This window comes from Anser brachyrhynchus (assembly GCF_964034855.1).
Source record: "Anser brachyrhynchus genome assembly, chromosome: 25".
NCBI classification, from domain to species: domain Eukaryota; kingdom Metazoa; phylum Chordata; class Aves; order Anseriformes; family Anatidae; genus Anser; species Anser brachyrhynchus.
In genome coordinates this window covers 5310201-5332944 of record NC_137718.1, presented here as the reverse complement: position 1 = coordinate 5332944, position 22744 = coordinate 5310201, and the positions used below count along the sequence as shown (strand labels likewise).

The 22744-nt window shown below is 57.9% G+C and overlaps 2 protein-coding genes across 20 annotated transcripts in view; one reads left to right on the top strand and one right to left on the bottom strand.

Annotated features, from left to right (window-relative positions):
• Positions 1 to 15616, top strand: part of LOC308182841 (protein CEPU-1) — a 343323-nt gene extending 327707 nt beyond the window's left edge. For 10 of the 15 annotated variants that reach the window (XM_080568115.1, XM_080568122.1, XM_080568124.1 and 7 more), the window contains 5 exons: positions 7613 to 7747; positions 8397 to 8517; positions 9414 to 9565; positions 12477 to 12509; positions 13912 to 15616. In XM_080568115.1, coding sequence (XP_080424241.1) covers positions 7613 to 7747; positions 8397 to 8517; positions 9414 to 9565; positions 12477 to 12509; positions 13912 to 14012 — 542 coding nt within the window. In that variant the 3' untranslated portion in view covers positions 14013 to 15616. The remainder of the gene's footprint in view (positions 1 to 7612; positions 7748 to 8396; positions 8518 to 9413; positions 9566 to 12476; positions 12510 to 13911) is intronic. The other 5 variants (XM_080568114.1, XM_080568126.1, XM_080568119.1 and 2 more) reach the window with 1 other exon arrangement.
• Positions 15617 to 18634: 3018 nt separating this feature from the next.
• Positions 18635 to 22744, bottom strand: part of OPCML (opioid binding protein/cell adhesion molecule like) — a 332104-nt gene continuing 327994 nt past the window's right edge. For all 5 annotated transcript variants that reach the window (XM_080568130.1, XM_080568132.1, XM_080568134.1 and 2 more), the window contains one exon: positions 18635 to 22119. In XM_080568130.1, coding sequence (XP_080424256.1) covers positions 22019 to 22119 — 101 coding nt within the window. In that variant the 3' untranslated portion in view covers positions 18635 to 22018. The remainder of the gene's footprint in view (positions 22120 to 22744) is intronic.

Genomic DNA, 22744 nt, shown 5'->3' with positions numbered 1-22744 from the left:
AGATGTGCTGCACATACCCGTTTAGTGGTTATCTGGGTTGTCATAGGGCAGCAGAGAGCCAAGCGTGGTTTTGGGGCTGGTGGCAGATCGCCGAGCAAGCGCAACCACAAAGGAGGGACCTGTGAAAGATCCAGCTCTGAGCAGCACAGAAAGTCGGAGGGCCTGGATGAATGTCTTCCCCAAAGCAAAGAGAGGGGTTCTGGCAGCGGGCTGCAGAGCTGCAGCCTGTGGGATTTTTTCCTGGTCATGTTTGGAGGACACCTGCAGAAATCCCTCGTCCTGTCCCCATGCTCACGGACAGCCCATTGTTCGGAAACACTGACCGCTGTGTGCATCAGCCCAAAATCACACTCAGGGGTCTGCAGGAGGCTCCTCCATCACATCTCAAGAAGAAACAGAAGGCATCATCGGCTCCCAGCTACACCCAAAATAGCTGAAAGGAGCAGAAAAACCCAGTGCATCTGCCGTGACGCAGGGCCGTGCATGAGGACAGGCTCCTGTGGCCCGGAGGAGGAGGGGACATCGATCCCGTCGCAGAAGGACTTCACGGCGAGTGTGGATCTATCGCTCAGCATGTGCACCTGCCTGGGGGCACCCCGGAGCCCCCAGCACAGCGGTGTCACCGGCTGCCTCGCTCTTTTGCAGCCCACAGAGCCGTGCACGAGGACGCGAAGCAAAATTGGATGTGAAAGTTCTGCCGAAGCCAATTCAGTGAAGGGCACAAGCAAGGAAAACACAGTGTTTCCCCTCGGCTTGGTGACACCGGGCGCAGTCGGTGACTGTCACCTGCCCTGCGTTGGTGGAGGTGGCTTCTGCAAAGTTCCTGCACTCGTGAGCACTGTGCCAAAGCCAGGCTGTGGGAGCACCATGCCCTGTGACTTCACATAACATAAAGCCCTAGAAAAACATGAATTAATACAAAAAAAAAAAAAAAAAGCACACACATGTAAGGTGAGAGATTTCTTTCCTTGCTATCAGGAAACTTCAAAAAGAGAGAGACTTGGCCCTATGTAAGCACGCCTGTGATCTCTGATGGCTGTGGGCTGATTTCTGGGCTCACCATCGTTCTTCTAAGGGCTTGTGAGAAGTGAAGAGCGGGTGCTTGGTGTCCCCCCAGGAGCTGGTGCTGGAGATGTGCTTCCCAAAGGGGTCACCCCACTGCGGGCTCGCAGATGGAGCCCATGGCATGGGGCTGCAGTATTCTTGAGAGGAGGGAAGGCGCGCACCATGCTCGCCTGGGTCGATAGGGTAATCTTCAAGAAATCATTTTTTTACTGATTGCTTTGGATGATTTCCAGCAGGTTAATTACCCCAAATCTTTCTCCATCGGAGCGTGGCGGCGTTAAGCCAGCACCAGGGAGTCGGAAAGCGGGGGGACGTGGAGGTGAGGCTGCTGGAGCGGGTGTCAGTGCCCTAATCAGAAGAACAAGGGAAGTTTTGAAACGCCCGAACTCAGCTCCTTTTGTGTTAAATGAGCAATCAGGAGCAGGTAATACTGGTCAGTAAGAGGTGAAGCGGGTGCTTCCCCTACCCACGGCCAGGGCAAGTGATGGAGGCAGCTTTTGCTCTTTCCCCACATTCACAGGGCTGTGTCACTCCTGCACTGAGCACTCAGTTTTGGGGCATTTTGGTGTTTCAGGGTGGTTTCCTTCCTCCTCCTCTTTCCCTGCTCATCAGGAGCTGAGCTGCCCCTGCTTAGGTACTAAATCACCCGCGCTGCACTTTCCCACCCTCTGCCGCAGAGGGGAGGGGGGAATCAGGTCTCGGACGCCAACAATTCTCTCTTATTACCTTTGTATATTTTATTTATTTACTATAAACTGTTATAAGAAGGCCATCACCACCGCATCGGCATGACGTGGGAAATAAATGGCTTTTGGTTTTAAGAGCGTCACTTTGAGCCGGGAGTCTGCGCGATGTTAATTTTTATTGCCAGAAGTAGTCATAAATTGATAGTTCAGAATCGCTGTAGGGGCTGTAATTAACTAGTTACTATTTCACCTCCAAAAGGAGCAATGTTTCACACTCTTACTTTCACTTATCTGGAATCAACCCCTGTCAACATCTGCTGAAGCCAGTATAAAGATTTATAGACCTTGGAGGTAAATATTGACTAATAGGCAGCTTGGCTTAATGTTCACCTTGAAGGACAATAAATTGTGCTATTGATTTGAAGCTAGATGTCAATATCTGCATTGTTGTAAACATTTTAATAAAATTATCTCCATAAAATATTCTCATTCTCCGGCCAGCCCGGTTGGTGCATGGCAAGCGCAGCGGCGTGGCGGTGCCTTGGGACCAGCACTGGGAATTTGGACATCGAGAGCCCATGGGGAGACCAAACTCATAGTGCAGCCCTGCTTAGTGCCACGGGGCTTGGAGAAGGGGCGAGGAGCTAATGTGAGGCCCAGCAATATCAGCAGCAGCTCTGCTGGGAACCCTGTGTTGCGGGGAGGTGTTAGCAAGCTCCTCGGGATGCTGCAGCAAGCTGCCTTGCTGCCGTGCCGGCGAGGTTTTGCTAACGGCATCGCGGCAACGTTCAGCCAGGGAAGCTGGAAGCAACATGTCCCAGAGACCTGAACATGGGCACAACAGCGAGCCGGGGGACGGTGGCACGTAATTAATTTGGGAACATGTGTTCGCTTTCTGGTGAGTTATTATCTTGTCAGAGGCTCAATGGAAACAAACGGGTGGGAGGAGGCAGAGGGGAGGCGAGTCGGGCTGGGAAAAAGAGGAGCAGCAAGGGAAGGAGAACGGCAAGGAAGGAGGACTATGGATGTCTGGGGCCCCTGATCTCCTCGTGCCACATCACATGTGCTCCGTGAAGGACCCCAAGCATTGCTCAGCCATTTTTGGGGGTGGCTTATTGCTCCATGTCGGAGCAGGATCTCACCTTGGTCTGGCCAGATCCTCCCATCCCAGCTTCCGCAGCACTGCAGTGGCCAGGCTCCTCTCCTCCAGGGGCTTTGCAAAGCGTGGCCCCAACTGCTGCCTTGTGGATGGCAATCTTTCAAATGTACCAGCAGCAGCTGATCTCCGCCGTGCCACGCGAGAGCCGTCGCTCGGTTATTTATACCGCTGTGCTTTGGGCTGCTCGCGGCCGTCTCTGGTGAGGCCGTGCTGGAGGCTCCTGAATGCCACGCCAAATGCTGCCGAGCATCCCAGCTCTGCTAATGATGCGGGCCACTCGTTACGAGTCTGTCCAGGCTGTTTTGCAGCTCCGGGCTGAGTTTTCCCCTCCATCCTTTGTGGTTTTGCTTCCCCTTCCCTGAGCCTTGGCTTTTATGGACAGCTGCAGAGTCACAGGGCTGCCAGAGGAAGCCCTACCTAGTAGGTGATGTGATGTGTACACCACGCAGGGGGATGCAGGCTCTGGTTTTCCAGCTCCCCTTCCCCTGCATTCCTCCCCAGGCTGGGTTTTTGGCCCCTTGTCCCTGTCCGTGCCGCCCTTTGTGCCCCCACTTTGCAGCGGGTTAGTCCCTCATCCTCAGCGGATGAGCGAGCTTTGTTCTTTGGAGCCGTCAGTGGCTGTTCCATTTCTGCCCTGTGTAGTATTATTATTATTATTATTAATAATAATGGGTGCTAGCTGTGCTGGTTTTGCAGCTCCTGAGGAGATGAGAGAGCTCTGCCATTAATTCCTGCAATATTTCAGCCACTAATTGTGCTCAGGCAGAGGCAGCCTTGAGAAGTTCCCGAAATTGGTTCAGGTGGAGTTGCCAAGCTCCAGGCGGTGGTGGAGGAAGGGGGAGCAGTGGCTGGGGTGCTGATCCAGGACCCCGATGCCCATGTGTTGCCCTGGCTTCGGCCTTGTGTGCCCTGTGGGAGGACTGCATCGCAATCCCAAAGGGTGTCATAAATGCGAGACCGGTCGCAGAAACAGTCCCCATCCAAAATCCGCACTGGGATGGCAGGGTTATGCCTTGCTCCTAAGCTTTGGGAGCTGAGCTTACCCCAGAGCAGCGTCTGTGTTCCCGTGCAACCCAGCGTGTGGATAAATGTCCCTGCCGTGCCCCACTGGCCCCAGGGGACCCCGGAGGACACGGTGACAAGTGCACCCTATTGCTTTCAATAAAGCGAGGGCTGTGCTTACAGACTGTGTTTGCTTCACCCTGGCCCTGCTCCCCAGGTCCCGTCTATTTGTTTTTCCTTCCCTGGCAGTCACTAATGAATGAGGTTTGTCCGGATATCAACACGACCCTCCCATTGGAAGCAAGAAAAAAACAGAGAGGCCACAGAGCAGAGCGGAGCGGCAATTGCTCCCGGTCTGTGCCTTCACCTGTCGACCAATGTGGGCACCGGCACGATCCAGCAGTGCCGGCTGCAGCAAAGCAACTTTATGGCGCTGTTTTTTTTTTTTTTTTCCCAGCAAAGCCCGTTTTGCAGGAGGGGTTGGGAGGACGTGAGCCAGAGCTGCTGTTTCCTCGCATACCGCGTTGATTTTTGAGCCCATTCATTTCCAGTGCTCTCAGCTGGAGCAGCGCATAACAAGCTGCATGGCTTCTCTCTTTATTTACTGCCACTTCCCCATCAGAAGAAGCTCTCGATATAAAACCCAAGAAGTGTTGGGTATCCTGTTCATTAAGCCCTCTGGCAGGCAGGCACTGAAAGGAGATGAGACGAGACTTCCACGCTTAGCGTCTGCCCGGCCGGCTCCGAACCAGGCACAAATCAGCTCCGGCACCGCGCACTGCACGACTGCAGGAGCAATAAATATATGGGCATCTTGTGGCTGCACGGCTTCTGTGCCTGTGTACGTAACCATCTCGGCTGGCCTGTGTGCACGTAGGATTAAAGTCAGGCAGGTAAAGGAGAACACCGGCCCGCACCCACCCGGCACTGCCTGTTTTGCCAGTGCCCTGGGGGAGGGATCCCTCCTTTCCCCTTTACCTTGCCCTGGGGTACCTGGCACTAATGAGGCTGTGTCCGGCGCAGGCATGGTCTTCATAACGATATTATTGTCAAGTTCCCGTGCAAAGAACCATGTTTTGGTAACTTTGAGGGCTCTCTGTGTCAGGGTCGATTACATAAAGCCAAAACCCCACGGGTGCCAATGCAAAGTGTGTCAGACCCCAAAACCCCGAACACTCTGCGTCTCCGCAGGCCAATTACCGGGCACTTATTTCAGACTCCTGCACTCCGCAGACACACAGGGAAAGCTGAGAGCCTTCATCTCTCAATTTCCCGAGCTTTTGCAGGTGCCAAGCTGACCCTTGCCGTTACTTTAACAAAGTCTTCTGCTGGGTAATGAAACGCGCTCGGGCTGCCTTGCTCCCGGATCAAACCGCAGACGAGGACCGCGGTTCGGCTACGGCGAGCGATAATTCTTGCCGCGTGCGAGCCAGCTCCCACGCGCTCGGGGAAGGGCTCTGAAGCAGAGAATTATCTGGGCCTTTGCATAAACCCGAGTCAGATTTGCACGCAGAGCATCTGAAGGCCACCGGCTGTGCCGTTATTTTATCAGCAGGCAGCGCTGTGCTACTGAGAAGCCAATTCTGGGTCAGCCATAAAAGGGATCTTTTTTTTCTTTCCCTCTCTCTCTCTCTCTCTCTCTCTTTTTTTTTTTTTTTTTTTTTTTCCAGCCCACATTGCTGCAGGCCCAGTGGATATAAAACTGTAATTTTTGTGTCTCCAAAGGATATTGATTTTGGGGTAACGCCTTCATATCTTGCCCTTCAGTTGCACTAAGTAGTGATGAGCTCAGCGGGTTTAACCGTGAGCTGCTCCGGTGCGATTTCAGCGCGGGGCTGAGGATGCAGGTGGACGGCAGCAATTCATCACGGCGGGCTGCACGGGAAAACTCGTGTCACCCCTTTCTGGAGTTCATGGGACGGGGATGGGACGTGGGGCTGCCTTCCAGGCTGGATCAGCACAGGACAGTGTGCTGCCTGAGCACGAGGGGGCTTCGGTCAGGCTCCTGAGCACAGGGAGAAGGCAGGGTGGGCTGGGGAGGGAGCAGAGGATGTGCAGCACCCCGGGGCTGCCCGATGCCAAGGCAGCTGCTGCTGGTGCAGGCTGTGACCAGCCCCGTGTGAGCTGGCAGGAGTGACAAGTAGGATTTGGGCATCAGGATCTCAGCAGGGTGCTCGCTGCGGGAGTTGGCCTGGTGTAGCCGTACGGTGGCATTAAACAAAATGCACCAGTGCTGGCTCAGGCCCTATATGCAACCCCCATTTAGGTGTGCGTACAAGGCAGCCGCCTCCACGGGTGGCGGCGTGTGACTGCGCTCACTATTTCAGTACCACGGGAAGAGGAGCTATAAAAGTACGAGCTGGTGGGACACGGGCAGCGTGCGCCCCGCCGGGATCCTCCCGTGTGTGCATTTTGCATGCACGAGTTGGGAGCAAGATGCACACGGTTGACCGGACAAGCACATGGAGCCACCGCAGCACACACACCGTGGTCCCCGGGTGAAAGCGAGGGCCAGGGTGGGATCACCCGGCCCCTCTGGCCAAGCTCGACGTGTCCCCAGGGAGCGGGGACCTGCGCCCGGCCTCGCTGCCATTGGCACTCACTCCCAGAAACAGCTGTCCAGAGCTAATTTATTTCCTAATGCTGCAGCAATGTTAATTTATAAATTACACTGGTAATTCAAGCTATTATTAATTTCAGATGGTGTAGGGCAAGCCTAATTAAAATATGACACCAATTGCCACACATATGTACCAAGGACTACCGTTTAAAATTTATAGGAATATTAAGTGTGACACCGGTCTCGGAGATGCTTCACGCCGTAATTATCGCGTCTCAGCTGCAGGAGATGGGGCGATGGGGAGGTGTCGAGGAAAGGAATAAGATGCCGCCTCCCCATTTGGGGCTGTTTAAAACCCGCTCGTGCTGTCGGTTCGCGGGCGAGCTGTGCTTCTGCAGGATGTTTAGCAGCCCCGTCCTAATTGCCGCGTTTCCTTTTTTAACTCGGTGCCTGCTGTAAGGCCGCGATCTCCATCAGCCCAGCGACTATCGCAGCCCAGCACCTGTGCCTGGCCGGCTGGGCTGCTGCTTCAAAGAGAAGCAGGCTCCGGCACGGCGCAGGGGATGTAATGTGCAGGACAAAAGGAAAAGCTGCTGCCTGCATCTGGCCGGGTTTGAGTAAAGCAGGAGCTGTGGTGCAGCACGGGGGAAAAGACGGGGTGGGTGCGTGGTGGGTGGCTCCGCTGGGCGCTGGAGAAAGGTGAGTGGTTTTGAGCCTGGAGTGGCACGGGGAGAGGGACAAAGCCTTTCAGGTGAAGGGTGGTGTCGGTACCGAAACCGATGGGAGAAAGCTGGCCATGAGTTAATTGAAGCTGAAAAATTAAGGAGAGGTTTCTGTGGAGAGCACGGAGAGCCTGACAGCACCTCCAGGCTGGAGGGTGGGGTGGGATGAGCTGGTGCAGGTTTGGCAAGGACCACCCTGCCCATCCTACACTTGCTGGGGACAATATCCTCAGCAAGCGATGCTCTCAGCGGGGCTGGGGCCAGTGCAGGGCTCCAGATCTCGCAGGCACCTTCTTGGCAGGGAGATTTTGGGCTAGGACTCTCACAGTGGGTCCTGGGGCTGTGCGACACGGTCGCGGGTGGGCAGAGGCTCGCCGCGCCTCCCCTCACTCACAGCCCAACCCCCCTGTCCCCGCAGCCGTGGGCTTCATCAGCGAGGACGAGTACCTGGAGATCACGGGCATCACGCGGGAGCAGTCGGGCGAGTACGAGTGCAGCGCCTCCAACGACGTGGCAGCGCCTGTCGTCCAGCGAGTCAAAGTCACCGTCAACTGTGAGTAGCCTCGGGGCTTGCTGGGGACCGGCCATGGGATGGGGCCACCTTATCCCACCCCGAGGGGCTGGGGACATTCACGCTGGGCAAACCCTGCCTTTGGCCCCGGTGCCGAGGCAGGCAGTGGCAGGTTTCTGAGCAGGTGGTGTTTTGCTCTTTTATTCCCCTTTTTTCAAGCTTTTTTTTTTTTTCCACCTCCTCCTCAGCTGTCTCCTTCAACCTGGGTTTTCTGCCCATGGTGAGATGCTGTGCTGATAACCTCCGGGGAGAGGAGAGAAGTGAGCAGTAAATAGGCATTTTTTCATTTCTAAAAAAAAAAGAAAACAAAAGAGAGAAAGCAAGGAAGAAAGCAGCACTGTTTGTGCTCAGAGGCAGAGGTAAACACCCTCCCAAACTCCTCTTGGCCACCCCTTGAGCTGCTGGGCATCAGCAGGGGGATGCAGCTGGTGCCAGAGAGCCAGGGAGCTCCAGTAGAGCTAGGACGTGCTTTGGGTCCCCCTGCCAAAACCCCCTGGAAAAGAAGTGTGAGAGTAACAGGAGCTGGACATGGGCTCGGAGATGATTTTTCCTCCTGGGACATGGGGAAAGAGAAGGGAGTGAGAGGAGAGGGGTGGGAGGCACCAACCCCCGGCTCCCGTCTTCCCCGCAGACCCGCCGTACATCTCGGACGCAAAGAGCACCGGGGTGCCGGTGGGGCAGAAGGGCATCCTGCTGTGCGAGGCCTCCGCCGTCCCCTCTGCCAACTTCCAGTGGTACAAAGACGACAAGCGGTAAGAGCCTGGGGGACCCGGGGGGCTGGGGAGGGGGCACACGGACCCCCAGCACCGGCAGCTTCGATTTTTTGCAAAATGCTGGAGGCTGAACGGGCTGGTGGCGGCATGCACCGGAAGGCAGGAGCATCCCCAGGCAGGTTTTGGTCTCCATCTGTGCGGGCAGGGCGTGCATCGCTGCTGCCCACGCCTCCGGATTTGGGTCTCACGGTAAATCCCTGCCTGGGGAAGCGTGACAGCAGAAAGCGATATCGGCAGCGCGAAGCTGAGCGGTTAGGAGCGGATGGAAACAGTCATCTTTATAATGCGTGGTGTCGGGCAGAAGGGCAGCGTCAGCCCATGTCTCTTGGAAGGGCAGGAGGAATGTGGTGACACGGGGTTTGTAACACCCGGGGCTGCTCACTGCAGCGCCCGCTGCCCCATCACCTCCCCTTGTCGGGGGGCATGTGGGGAAGGGGAAGGTGCGAGACATCGTCCTCTGGAGCTGGGGGGGAGCGGGCAGCCCCCGGGGCTGATGCAGAGAGGGAAGCTGGGCTCAGCTCTTGGGTGGGAGGACTTTCGCCCACTCCCCTCCCCAGGGATGAGTGCCTCCCTCCCTCTGCAGTGCAGCAAGCCCCAGAGCTGTCCCACTGCTGCAGTTCCTCTGCATCTCTGGGGACACCTCCAGACATCACAGGGCTGGCAGCCAGAGAACGGGGTCCAGCAGAGCAGTCCATCTCCATACCTCCCCAATACCTTCCCTGCTCCCTCCTCATCCCTGCTCTGCTCGTCTTCCCCCCCAAACCCCATGTCCCTGCTGTCAGGCCAGGCTGGAGGACAGGGCAACGTGGAAAACAGCACGAGCTTCTTTCCTGATCCTGTCCCCATCACCTTCTCCCCTTCTGCTCTCCTCCCAGGCTGGCCGAAGGCCAGAAAGGGCTGAAAGTGGAAAACAAAGCCTTCTTCTCCCGGCTGACCTTCTTCAACGTCTCCGAGCAGGACTACGGCAACTACACCTGCGTAGCCTCCAACCAGCTAGGGAACACCAACGCCAGCATGATCCTCTACGGTGAGCGGGGCCGAGGGAGGGGGCCGGGGAAGGGCACGGCTTCCCGGAGCGACCGCCGACGTGCAAGGCCTGCAGTGGGAAGCCAGGGCTTTGGGGGAGATTTGGGTTTCCTGCTCATCTTTTCTAGCCCAGTGCACGGGTTGGAGGCTCACAACTTGGGTTTTGTGTGTGCCACTGCCTAGAGGCGTTGGGCAACTTTTTGGCATCTGCCATGGAGGCGAAGTTAAGACCTGGCTGCAGGTTTCCGTCATCTTGCTCTGATGAACGCCCAGAAGAGGCTCTGCTTGAAAGCATCCCCTGGTTTTAGTTTTGGGAGGAGAGATGGCACGCAGCAAGGTGCCCAGGCATCATCCCCCTTCTGCCAGCCATCCCTCTGCACCGTGCCATGGCCACGGGGCCATTTCCCTGCAAGGCATACAGGACAGGCGATCTTCACTGTTGAATCCTAGAGGAGAAGCAGGGCTTGGGGACCTCTGTCCTCTCCCAGCTTCAGCCCCGCTGTTGTCCTCGTCCTTGCCACCCATCTCCTTCCCCAGCCTATCCCGGGCCCGCTTCAGGTTTGCAGCGAGCTGGCCGGTGTGTGCACAGTGTGTCATTGTCACCCCTTCCACATCATGTCCTGTTGGGGACACCGAGCAGAAACCCCCGGAGAGCACCCATGTGGCAGTCCTGCCCCGTGGTAGCAGTGACCACGGGTGACGTTAATCCCAGCCCACGTTAAACAAACCCCAGAGTGGTGCGGAGGTTGGAATTAGTCTAAGAGGGTTTGATGGGAAGCACCAACCTGCTCTGGCCTTGAGCTCTCCTGGCATTGCAAGCCCTCTCCTAGCATGTGTGAATTATTTAATAAAGCCCAGAGGTTAAAAGGAACCCCTCTTGTGTAGGAGAGAGGGCTGCAGCAGGACCCCAGTGTGTCCAAAGGGACTGGCTCAGCTGGCTTGTACGTCTGCAGTGACTTAAAACAATAAACAAAAGGAAAACAAAATAACAATTAACGCCTTGTGCCGGGGGTGCGGCAGGAAAGGTGTCCGGAAACGCGGTCGTTTTGCTGCTCTCCTCCTGCATTTCTCTGCCCGTCAGGTGTCTTATCCTGGCTTCGTGTACGCGTGTGGGAAGCTGTTTTGGGGTCACTGCGAGTTTGTGTGGTGCCCAGCCCTGTGGGGTTCACCGAGCATTTCTGTGCCATTCGTCACCTTTTTGCAATGGCAGCGTAACATGTGGTGTAACCCCCGAAAGCTCTGTTCTCCCCCCAAAGGTGTGTTTCCCTCAAAGGTGGCTGCTGCACTGGCTGCTCAGGGCTGGCAGGCTGCACACAGCGGCGCAAGGTGCCCAGGGTCCCAAAATATGTGGGGGCTCATCCTCCTCTCGTGTCGGTGCCAGCTGTTGGGTTGTGCTCCCTGAAGCGAGGGCAAGTTCCCGTTGCTGACGCTCAGGTCTGCGCCCGCAGCCCCCGTGTAGCACTAACCTTGGGTGTTAATGAGCACAGCGATCGTTTTTTTTTGCAGGGAAAAAAAATAAATCGGTGCTGTAAGTGACAGACATTAGCATTGTTACCTGGCGGTTAAAGCCATCATTAGGGTTGCTTAGAAACTATCGCAGCTTCTTCCCCACCGGGCTTTCTGGTAATTGTTGTCCAATGACCCCATTTTTCAGGAGAGGGACAGGACACCTCCGGGGCCACGTGCTTCTGCTGGCACCATCCCTCCCCAAATTACCCATACAGCCGGGGCACCTCTATTAGGTCCCAGGCTGTGGTCTCCTTACTGGGGTACAGGATTAAAATCTCAGGTATCCTGGGACCTCATACAAGGGCTCATCCTCTCACCTCCCCAAATTGAAGAGGACTTTTCTCTGCTGATGGCTTTGTGAGAGCGGCCCGTTATTTGGGTTCCCATCTGCTAAAGGTGTTTGGTGCGCACCGTAAGGGACGTGGGACGTGGGGAGGTGTCGCACAGGAACCTCAGCATGGCACAGGCACCCCTGAGATGCGTCGGTCTGAGCGGTCATCCCACCGGGGAGGGAATTTGGAGCCCTCTGACCACGCGTAATTTCCGTGAAGTTGGCTCAGTGAGCCTTTCCCTCCCGTTAATCAAGTCCCCTCCGGGGCCGATGGCTCCCCAGGATGCCCTAACCTGCCGTGGCCTGGAGCAGGGGACCCGGAGGGATCATGACAGGCAGGACGTCCCCATCACCTCACGCTGGGGGCAAAATCCCCCTATAATTCCTGCCCGTAGCTCCGTTTCCTGGGGTGTGTCTTTATTTTTCACAGCAAAAGCAGAAATGGAAACCAGGTGCAATGGGTTCATTACCTGTTGCAAGAGAAATGTCTCATCCCTGTGGTTTTGGGGACAGTTTTGTGCACATCCCCTCTTCCCTGAGGCTGAATGAACCTTTGGGGGTTTCCCCCCCCCCCCCAAATACAGCTTTAATCCACGTCGGTACACTGACATGAGCCTTTCCAGCGCCTTGTGACTGACGCTAGCATGGAATACATCTTGTAATCCTTTTTTTAATCTATTTTTTTCAGGGAGGTCAACTGGTGCTTTATCTAACATGTAGCAATTCTTATTATAGGCCTTCCACCTAATTCAGTGGCTCATTTGATGCTGTCTTTAATGTGATGAAGTGCTCTGAAATCAAATAATTTTCTTGAGTCGGGGAAAAAAAAAATAAACCCACTCCTGCTCCCCTTTCGTGCAATCCGTGTGGATTCCCAGAGGCTGTTTTGTGCTAAACCCCCCCGGGAAGCCCCCTCGGTGTCCCTAGGTGAGCAGGGCTGGATTCGGGTGGCAGCATCACACGTGCTGCGCCCGTCCGCTCGTCTTCCCCACACCGAGGGCAGGCTGGGCAAAGCATCTCGAGCCTGCCACTGCCCCTGTGCCTTAACCTTGACTTGTTCTTTGATTTTTAGAAGAGACAACAACCGCTCTGACACCCTGGAAAGGTCAGTAACCCGTGCCCCCGCAACGCCAGCGCTCCCCCTACTCCGTTTCCCCGCGGGTCCCTGCGGCTCCCGCCCCCCCATCCAGCGAGCATCTCCCCCCGAAACCTCATTGCTGCAGCTCCTATGGCCATGGTTTTTGGGGCTGCTCACAGCTTCCCCCTTGCTGCTTTAGTGTAGCCACTCTGGGTTTAGCAGCCCTCCTGTTTCTGTCCCTCCTGCTAGACTAACGTGGCCACCTCGGGCCACCTCCGCATGCCGCGTCCCCTCCTCTCTCCTCCCTCTTGCTAGGGCGCAGGCAGGGACGGCTTCGTGGTCCTATTGCCCTGTGTCACCGTGTTGCAGCCAGTCCTTCTTCCTCTGGGATGCTTTTAGTGCTGCTTTAGTGCCTTTCTTTCTGGGATGTGGCAGGGTGGGCAACATGCTGCTCTTCCTCGCATCAGCAGCCCGGGGCAGCGGGTGCTCCCGCCGCCTCCCGCCCCATCTTATCGATCGATCGATCGCTCAGCTGGGTCCTCGGGACCGGCGTCATCTCCATCTGGGGCTCGGTAGCCACGTGGCTTTGTTTGTAAAGCTTAGAGGCCAGCCATCGGGATGAACTCTAGATGTCGGGAGGGATTGGAGATAGCGCGGCGCGGAGGCTGCTCTTGTCCCCAGATCCGCCCCGGAGCCTGGCTGCTTGGTGCCGGGAGGGTTTGGGAGTTTGGGGCAGCCATGTGAGGTGTCTGTGGGTGTGGGAAGTGTGCTGCAAAGGGGAAACTAACAGTTAGGGGTCCTCAGTGCCCAGTAGGGCTGCGGAAAAAGGGGACACGTCCCGGGGTCTTGAAAGTGAGGGTTGACTTGACCTCCTGGGTGGTCCCACTCGGGCAGGACAATTTGGGGTGTTTCTGCAAAGAGCCACCAGGTCAGGCGCCCCTCTCCGTGGTACACCAAGCTCCTCACCTGGCTCTTCTCTTTGCTTCTCCCACCGCCCTTGTCACCCACCTCGTCCTGCCCTGATGGTGCGGGGCAGCGGGCACGGAGGTGGCACTGGTGGGGCACAGGGTGGCTCCGTGAGGTCCGCGTGGCACCGGGCGCTGGGTGCGCTGCTGCTGCTGGGTGGTTTGGGGGCACAGGGTGAAAGCTTCTGCCAAACTTCGCAGGTGATAAACTCAGAGAAAACTCGGAGGCCCCTTACAGAGGTCTCTTTGTGGTGCCACATCCAGTATGGGCTGGGGAACCAGGACCGTGATGGGCTCCACGTCCCAAACCCAAGGACATGGGGATGGCTGCAGGCGGGGACCTTTTAGCGGCCACCCCGCTATGTGCAATAACACCAGGGTCCCGAACAGCAGTATCTTGTCTTCCCTTGCCTTCCCTGCTCGGTGGCTAACACCACGGGTGTTTCTCGTCCCCCCCCCTGCAGGCCCCGGTGCAGTGCACGACGGCAACAACGGCGCGTGGCGGCGAGGCGGCTGCGCCTGGCTGCTCGCCCTGCCGCTCGCCCAGCTCGCCCGCCTGTTTTGATCCCCGAGCCGGCCCCGCGGAGCGGCGACGACCATGGCCAGCGAGCGACAGCAGAAAGGAGAGGAAGAAGATGTATTCACTGTTTCTGAAAATAATCATAAGAATTGAGAGAGTGTCCGGCCAGGCCTTCTGGGGGAGGGGGAGAGAGGAAAAACACGCAAAAAATGCAAAGTGAATTTGAAAAGGAGAGGAAAAAAAAAAAAAATTATCCAAGGCTTCCTGCTGAAGATGCAACGCGACTGAGTCTTTTTCTTTCCTCTTTGTTTATTTTTTCGTCCACCCCTTTTTCTCCCCTGTTTCGTCGTTCTCTGCCACGGGCCAGCGCGGAGGATGGGTCGGGCGCAGCGCTGTCCCCCCCGGTCCCCTTCGCCGTCCCTGCTCGCCCGGGGCCCCTCTGTCCGGATGCGCAGGTTTTCTTCTTTGCCGAGATTTCCCCGTCTTCTCATGGACCGTGCCGCCATTTGTGTTCTGAAATATATATATATATATCCACATATACATATATATATATGTATAGATATATAGATCTTCAACAGCTACCACGCCGCCACGAACAGAAAGGGAGGAAGGAGACCGGTGCCGAGCCACGCGTTCATCGTACCCCACGCGGACATCGTGAATGATAAGGGATTCTGAGTCACGGTTAATTTTATTAATTATATTTTCTGATATGAGCCTAGAACTCTTAGTTCCTAAAAAACAAAAATGCAAAAAAAAAAAAAAAAAAAAAAAAAAGAAAGAAACCAGGAGCTGGGGAGCAAGCGGAGAGAAGTTTGTTCACCGAGGAGGTTTGTGCCGGCTCGTCCGCAGGCGAGGAGCTCGAAACGCCTGAGAACCGCGGCCGACCGAACAGTTCCTCTGGCAGCATTGCCAAAAACGCCGAGGGAATGGACGATGCTCACCACACATCACGGCGGAGGGAGACGCCGAACCTTTTCATGGGATATATATATACAGTATATAAAAATATACATATATATATATATAATTTTTTTTTTTTTTGGTTAGCGTTCTAGCCACGGTTCCCAGCAGGGTCCTTCCGCTGCCATTACTGCATGCTGTATATGGAGTTAGGTGTGTATTGGTCCTCCACGAGACGAGAAGAGGTTCTCGGGCCACATGTGCCCAGGTCCTGTCGCCTTTCCGCCCTTGGGTGCCGGGGACGAGGGGACGCGGGCACCCACACAGGGTCCGGGCCCCTCTCTGGCTCCTTTCGCCACGCGGCCCCGGACCTTGGCAGCGGAATAAAGCGAACCGAGGGATGGACATAGATAGAGATCTATATAGCTCAGTTTTATATTTATATATATATATGTATATGTGTGTGTGCGTGCGTGTGTGTGTGTGTGTATATATATATATATATATATATATAAAAAAAGAAGGCGAAGTGATTGGCACCCGCCGCCGAGCCATCGGCCAAGCTCCGAGACGCGGGACAACTCGACTCGCTTTATTTTTCGCGGGGGGGTCTCTCCTGCGCTTTCTTTTCCTCCTTTGGTTTCCTTTCCTTCTCCGGGGGCGCGCGGCGGGGCCCGGGCGCGGGCGGGCGGGCGGCGAGGGGGCTCTCTCTGCCTCTATCCATTAAAACGATTGTTCCATGTGGCCGCTCCGTCTGCTTGTGGTGCTCTTCGCCCCCGCGCTGTCCTGCCGCGGCCGTCGGGCACGGGGAGGGATGGAGGGAGGGAGGGAGCACCGAGACATTGCAGTGACGGGTGGCCCCGGCGTGGAGAGCATCAGAGGGACAGCACCCCGACCTCGCTGTTGAGCCCAGGTGTGGTGCCATCACAGGTAAGACTTTGGTGAGTAGAGGGTGTGGGATGCGCCTCTGCCTGATTTGCTCCCCGCTCTGGTGGGAACAGAGGGGTCCCGACCTTACGTGGGATTTATCCCCGAAGGATGTGATTTTGGCAGGGGGTGAGAAGGCATTCGGTTAGCACGCGTTGCCCTGTGAGAGGCATTTAATTTTTGTGTTGGGACAGGCAGTTTTCTGCATCCCAGGGGCACGATGGCACAGAAGGATATGGGCAGTGCCAGCCAGCCCTGCCCCACGGGAGCATGCTGGAGCTCTGGTGGTGGCCTTGCCTGGTAGAAACTCTTACGGCCAGCTTTGTTGTTGCCAGCAGATGTGTATCTGCGCCTCTCCTAGGAAAGGCTGGAGGGAGCTGTGCTTGTCTTTTGGCTCTTGGGCAGGGAAAGTTGACTATCATAGAGTAAGTCCAGCAGGGAGAAGGAGGGACCCGACCCACCTCCCAGTGATGGCTATGGGGTTAATGGGCCCCCCTCCTCCCTTTATTTTTTGAATTTTGAATTTTTTGGTGCTCTAGCTGATATATCAAACACAATGTGGTGCCAGGGTTTGAGTGATGAAGAATAAGCTGAGGGGAGAGAGAGAGAGAGAGAGAGAGAGAGAGAGAGAGAGAGAGAGAAGGAGAGATGCTGGTTTATGGATGCATTTATGTGTTTATTTATTTACATATTTTTATTTGTGTCTCTGGATGATGGTAGATGAATGTCATGGCCTGAAATATGCCCTTGGTCCCTCTGGATGTAGCTGTGGTCCTGGTCCTTAGGCACTGGTCAGGTGTCACCGAGGGCCGTGGGGTAAATCCCCGCCGTGTCCTGCGAAGGGAGCCCGCGGGTGCCTTGCAGCCGGGCTCGGTGTCGGGGCCATCTCTGTAGGTCCCTGTGCCCGGCCGCAGGAAGGGGCTGTGCCACCTCCCCCGGCACTCGGCGATGCAGCTGAGGAGTTGTGATGTGCTTTGTCTGACCTGGTGCGTTACGTGTCTGTAGATTTGTTGCTCCACTGCCAGCAGCCCGGCAGAACTGGCACGGTAAACGGGAAGGATTAGCGAGGCTTTCCTTACACCACGCTGGGAGCCAGCTTGTGCTTGTGTTGGTCAGGACAGGGGTTTATTGCTTATACCGCAGCCCTCTGCAGAGCTCCCGGCCAAACCACCAGCTCTGCTGCAGGACCGGGCTGGGCAGGGCTCACCCAGCTCGGGACAGCGGAGGCCAGGCCGATCTGAGCAGTCTCGTGTGGCCAGCAGGGTCCGGCAGGGATGGGAGCAGCGCTTCTCCCTAATCCAGGGCTGGGAGATGCAGATCGGAGGCAGTGGGATGTGTAGGGGCCACAGGCAGGAGGTGAGCACGGCCTTTGTGGCACCTGCAGATGTACCGGACCCATCCTGGCTCCCAGATTATTTTTTTCCCCAAGGAGAGGCCCAAAGCAGAGAGGCTTTCCCAGGGTGTTAGCTGTGGTTCTCGCCCTGCTGAAGGTGATGATGTGAGCGCCACGTTATCCTTGGGTAATGTGGGCTTGGGTCCGCTGGGGTCTGCGTGGGGCTTGGACACCGTCTGCGCGGGTGCTGAGCGCTGGTTTCATGTCAGACGGGTTGTGGTGCTGTTGTCTTCTTGTAAGAGGTGTGTTGGGGGTCTCGGGCTGCCAGTCGGGATATGGGGAGGAGGGGGATGGTGCTATCCGTCACGTCACCTGCAGCCGGACCAGTGCTGAGCGTGGTCAGGGTGAGCTGCACCTCCACCGCCCAGCTCGAGGTGAGCCTGGGGGAGCCGTGGTGGTGCCCCAGCCACAATTCCTTTGGCTGTGGTGGAGCACACGGGGTGGTCCTCCCATCCCGGACCCCTCTCCGAAGGAGGACAGCATGTTTTGGGAAGCACTTACCTCTCCCAGGGGGCAGCCGAGGTGTCCCTGGTGTGTGGGGCTGTGGTGGCTCGTGGAGGTCCCCGGCTGGAGCCATTCGCTCCGTTTGCAGGCAAGAGACCCTGTGGTGGGTCAGCCATCGCCCCACAGCCCCCAGTCCCTCCCACTGCCCCAGCAAGGTGCACTGGTCCCCAGCAGCCTCCCCAACACGTTTGGCTCTGGGACATCAACCCTGGGAGCCGTTCTCCTTTCCAGGCTCTCTGGAGTGAAAGGGTGCTTGGCACATCCCAGCTGTCAGCAGGGTGGTGGGACGGAAAACTGGTCCTGAAAGGTGCAGGTCCCTTCTCCTCCTGGTCCTGGCTGCCTCTGGCCTTTGATGGAGACTTGTGTCTGTGCCTCGTGGTGGCAGATCTTGACAGGAGCAGAGCACCACCGGGAGCATTTCACCTGCAGAGGTATCCCTTGCGCAGGGGTAGGTTGCTGTGTCAGAGCAGGTGTTGTTATAAGGTGGTGAAGACGATGCTGGGGCGGCGCACTTGCCAAAAGGAGGAACCTGATGAGGCTTCTGCAGAAGGTAGGTGAGCGAGCAAAGACAGTCCTCCTGCAGGGCTCCATAAATAGGTACGAGCATGTCCATGGTGCGGGTCCCATCAGCGGAGCTGCGAGGACATTTCCTTGGGGGTGCAGGAGCTGGGGCGGCAGCAGCCTCCGGTGCAGGACCGGCTCGGGGACGGGGACAAGGGAGGAGCTGAATGGCAGCAGGGCACAGAGCAAGCAGCCCGGTCAGGAATCAGACAAACCATGGGGCTGGAAGCAGCGCCAGTATGGGGATTATTTGGGAGCCGAATGAGGCTACAACAAAGTGTGGGGTGAGGCTGCAGAAGGCACGGAGGTACCGGCTGCTCGGGAGCCCCGCTTGCTCCCCACGGCACACGCGGTCCGCGAAGCAAAGCCCCGAGGGTACAAAGTTCGTCAAACTTTATTGATACACTGCACAATCACAACCATCTCTTATTCTTGCCGAATTAGAAAAGGTTACAACTACAATGTAACATGCACAAATCTCAGGTAGTATAGCCACCCTTGGAATACAATGATCGACGGAAACTCAAGACCGCGCGTCCTCGCCGTCGGGCGCCGGGGGCGAGCCGTCCGGCCGCGGCACGCGGAGAGCGGCGGTCGTGCGGGGGCTCTGCCACCCGCCCGCGCGGCGGGGCGACGGCCTCGGACAGCCAACACGTTCCTCACAACTGCACGTTACATGGCACGAGAAAGTCGAACGCCGTCCCGACGGAGGAGGACAAGGAAGCCAGCCCAAACCGACCCGGGGAGGAGAAGAACGGGGAGCGCGGGGCGGCCCCGGTGCCGTTTCGTCCGGCCTCGGGGCGTCTCGTAGTCGTCACCTCTTGTCTCTGAAATGCCACAGCCCTTTGGCCTCGTGTCGGGGGCTAGTTCAGCGGTTCTGCTGCGGGGAGAGAGAGAAATAGGGCACCGGAGCGGTGTGCCAAGCGAGGGCCGTGCACCAGAGGACACCAGCTGGGGGCGGGGGGTGGGGGCATGGGGGGGCTCCCCCGGGGCTGCACGGGCACAGGATGGGGCACAAGGGGGTGCCAGGGCGGCATGGGGCCATCATGGGGAGATGCAGACCAGCCCCGGTGTTGGAGTGACACACTGCCAAGCACCTCCTGCACCCCAGGGATGTGTCTGGAGGCCCCAGCAGCAGAGGGCTGAGCAGGGGCCACTCGCTCAGTTGAGGCCACCCTTTGCCAAGCGTGGTGACAAGCAGGAGCGTCGCAGGGCTGCCAGCCCCTCTGGATGTCCCCCGTGGTTTTGGAGAGCCGGGAGATGAAGCTGCCAGGTAGGACTCGAGGAGGTTATGCCTATTTCCTTGCGGGTGACGTGTCACTGGCGGTGGGAGAACATTTGCATGCTTCTGCCTTGCTTCGGGTGTGGGGGGGTGGGGGGTCACTTCTTCTGCAGGTCGATTGGCTGGGGTGGGGTTTTGGGGAAGGAGGTGCGGGCCACTGTGCCAGCTGGAGACGGTGCCACCCACCTCCGTGATGGTGCCCGGGACCCGACCGCTGCTCGTGCTCCTTCCCGGGATGCTGGTGGAGAACGTACCAGAGCCACAAGGAGCACGAGACGTGGCGGTGACCAGTTCCGTGCTGTGCCACATCCCTGCCCATCAGGTAAAACAGAGGGGTGCCCCCAGGCCACACGGGGTTTGTAGCTGAGCTGTGGTGCACATTGAGTGTCCCAGGTGCAGGGCCCTGCATCCCTTCAGCTTCTGTAGCTGCCACTCCTTTCGCAGTAGCATCGCACGTGTGCTTGTTTGCACGGGTCCTGGACGGCCCGTAAGAGACCAGGGATGAGGCCAGGGCACCGCTGCATCGAGGACAGGAATGCCGTGGGGTCTGCGCCAGGCTTTCATTTCTTTTCTGTGGGCGAAAACGCAGGGCAGGGTGGCGAGGAGGTTTCAGCAATGGCAGAGTTTGCATGGGAACGATGCGCACACGGCCACAGCTGTTGCGCCATCTTTAGAAGGGAGAAGAAACAGAGAAAAGTGGGGGAGGCATCATTTCCTGGGGGTGTTGGGGGACACACACACTGTGTGCTTCCTCGGTGGTGTTTTTGTCCCTTTGTCACTTTGTCCAGTGCCAGCTGTGACATTTCTGGAGCGCAGTAGGAGGGTCTGTCCCCGGAGCATGGACCCAAAGCTTCCCATCCTGGAGTGCAGGGAAGGCTCGGGGTTTCTCTTCATACCAGGTGAAGGGGATCACATAATGGGGTGTTGTCGGGCACTGGGGGCTGTAGGCAGGGAGCTGACACGGCCCCTCTGGGGTGCCTGTTGTGCGTGGCAGGCGAGAGAGCCAAAGGCTTGCAGGAAGCAAAGAAGAGTCTGGCTGCATGGTTTGGTGGCCGAGGAGCCTCCAGCAGGAGGGTCAGGAAAAGTCGAACTGGGGACTCCAGGAGCGTCCTTGCCATGTAGGTGCAGCAAATTGATAGCCACAATTTTTCCAGTGGCGCTCGAGCTGCCTCCGGACAGTTGAACACTGTGGCCTCTGCTCAGGCAGGGGCACGGGCACAGCACAAGCAAAGCCATCGCAGAAGCCCCACGGCCATTTCCTGCAGTTCCCAAGCCGCCAGAACAATGTGGGGAGGTCGTGGCAAGGAGCCCTCAGGGAGATTTGGAGCTGCCTCTGTGCTGACCCAAAGGAAGGGACCACTTGGCCCCAGCCCTCCGGGTGCACACGGGCGGGACAGGAGTGGTGGAGCTGTCGCAGTGGCCGTGCTTGGTGTTTGGTGCCTTCCTCTGTTGGTGAGTGCCTCCCTCCAGCCTTGGTGCTGTGGTGCTTTGGCTCTCATGTTGAGCAAGTGGCTGGAAATGCCGTGAGCATCTCACGTAGCCCTGCTCCACGGAGCCTCCAAACAAACGCAGGCACGGTGTCAGGGCCACATCCAAGCGGCAGGTCCGCGTGTCGCGGGCAGGGGTCCGGAGCAAAGCAGGGACCGTGGCGACCCCAAGGACTCATGTTCCCAGGAGGGCAGCCTCGTGCCTACAAGAGCACGGCGGGGATGATGTTAGCTGGAGATAGTGCAGTGGGAGGTTCGTGGTCCTTCGGGGACTGAGCATCGCCCCTCGCTTGGATCAGCTGGAAAGGGTCGGTGGGCATCACAGCTGGGCCACATCCTCGGGCAGTCAGCAGGGACGGGGCAGTGGGGCCGTGGTGCTGGAGGGGAGCATTAGGGGACGGAGAAGTGAGGAGATGATCAGGGAGGAGCTTTGGTGGTGAGACATCACATTCAAGACCGAAAAGGCGCAAGGCAGAGACGCAGGGCTTCAACTTCGGGGTCTGTTTGGGCGCGCAGGTGGCTTGACGCAACGACGAGATGGACATCCCCGGTGAGCGGTCCAGGCGGCCCCCGCCGTGCCGCGCCCGTGTCAGACACGATGCCACCAAAACGCCTGCCGGGTGGCAGCGGGGAGCCCCGTCCACGCCGGACCACATCCCCGGGGCACATCAGCCGCAACCGGCTCGGCGCAAAGAGGGACGAGGCAGCGGGCAAGGCTCGGCACGGCATCGCCCTTCGCGGCGGGCGGGCGGGCGACGGTGGCGGGTGACAGTCTTGGTGGCACGTGGTGGGGTCTGTACAGCGTAACCAGCGGCGAGAACGATCCCGGCACGTGGGAGACGCGGCCGTCCTCGGCCCCTCGGCGCCGTTCCCCGTCCTCCGGCGCGGCGCCCGTCCGACGGAGAGGAGTCCCCGGGCGGCCGTCCCGGCGGGCCGAGCCCGCGGCGGGGCAGAGGCGCGGCGGGGCCTCCCGGGACCCTCCGCTCCCTTATCAAAAGTCGAGGAGGAGGCGAGCGAGGAGGGCGGCCCAGAGGCAGAGGCCGGTGGCCACCCGGGATGCCGCGTTGCCGCCGTCGTGCACCGCTCCGGGCCCTGCATGGGGGAGAGAAGAGGAAGAGGAGGGACAGCGTTAAGGGCGGAGGTGAGAGGACACAGTCGTGTTATGCAAGCAGGAGCCCTGTTGTCCCCTTCTGTCCCCATCCCCTTCCCCCCCCCGGTGGGCAGCAAATGGGGCCAGCAGGAGGAGATCAAGTCCCCATTTGGGTCAGCAGGAAGCCTGCAAATGTGCCATGTGTACCCCGCAGCGCCAGCCCAAGCGTGCCAAGGGACCGTGGCAATTGGTGGCGGTGGGCATCTTTGTGCCATGAGGGTCGGAGCATTGTTCCTGGTATATCTGAGAGCGTAGCGTTGTGGTGGCCCGAAGCAGGCATCCCCATCGCCCTGGGTGCCATGAGGGTGCCAGCAGTGCCCTGGGGCTAGGAAGGGGCAAGGAGACAAGCCCGTTCCCTCTGTCCCTCCCTCTCTCAGCTGTGTCTCATCATCCCTGCGCATGTCTCTCTCTGTCCCCTCACTCATTGTTCGCCCTCTTGGACTTGTTGTTCTCTGTCTATCTGTGCATCTGCTCCCCCCCCACTGTCCCTGGGAGTCTCAGGGCTTGCTCCATCCTACGCATCACCAGGCCGGCCCCATAAACAAGCAGCCAGCTCCACTCTGCTCT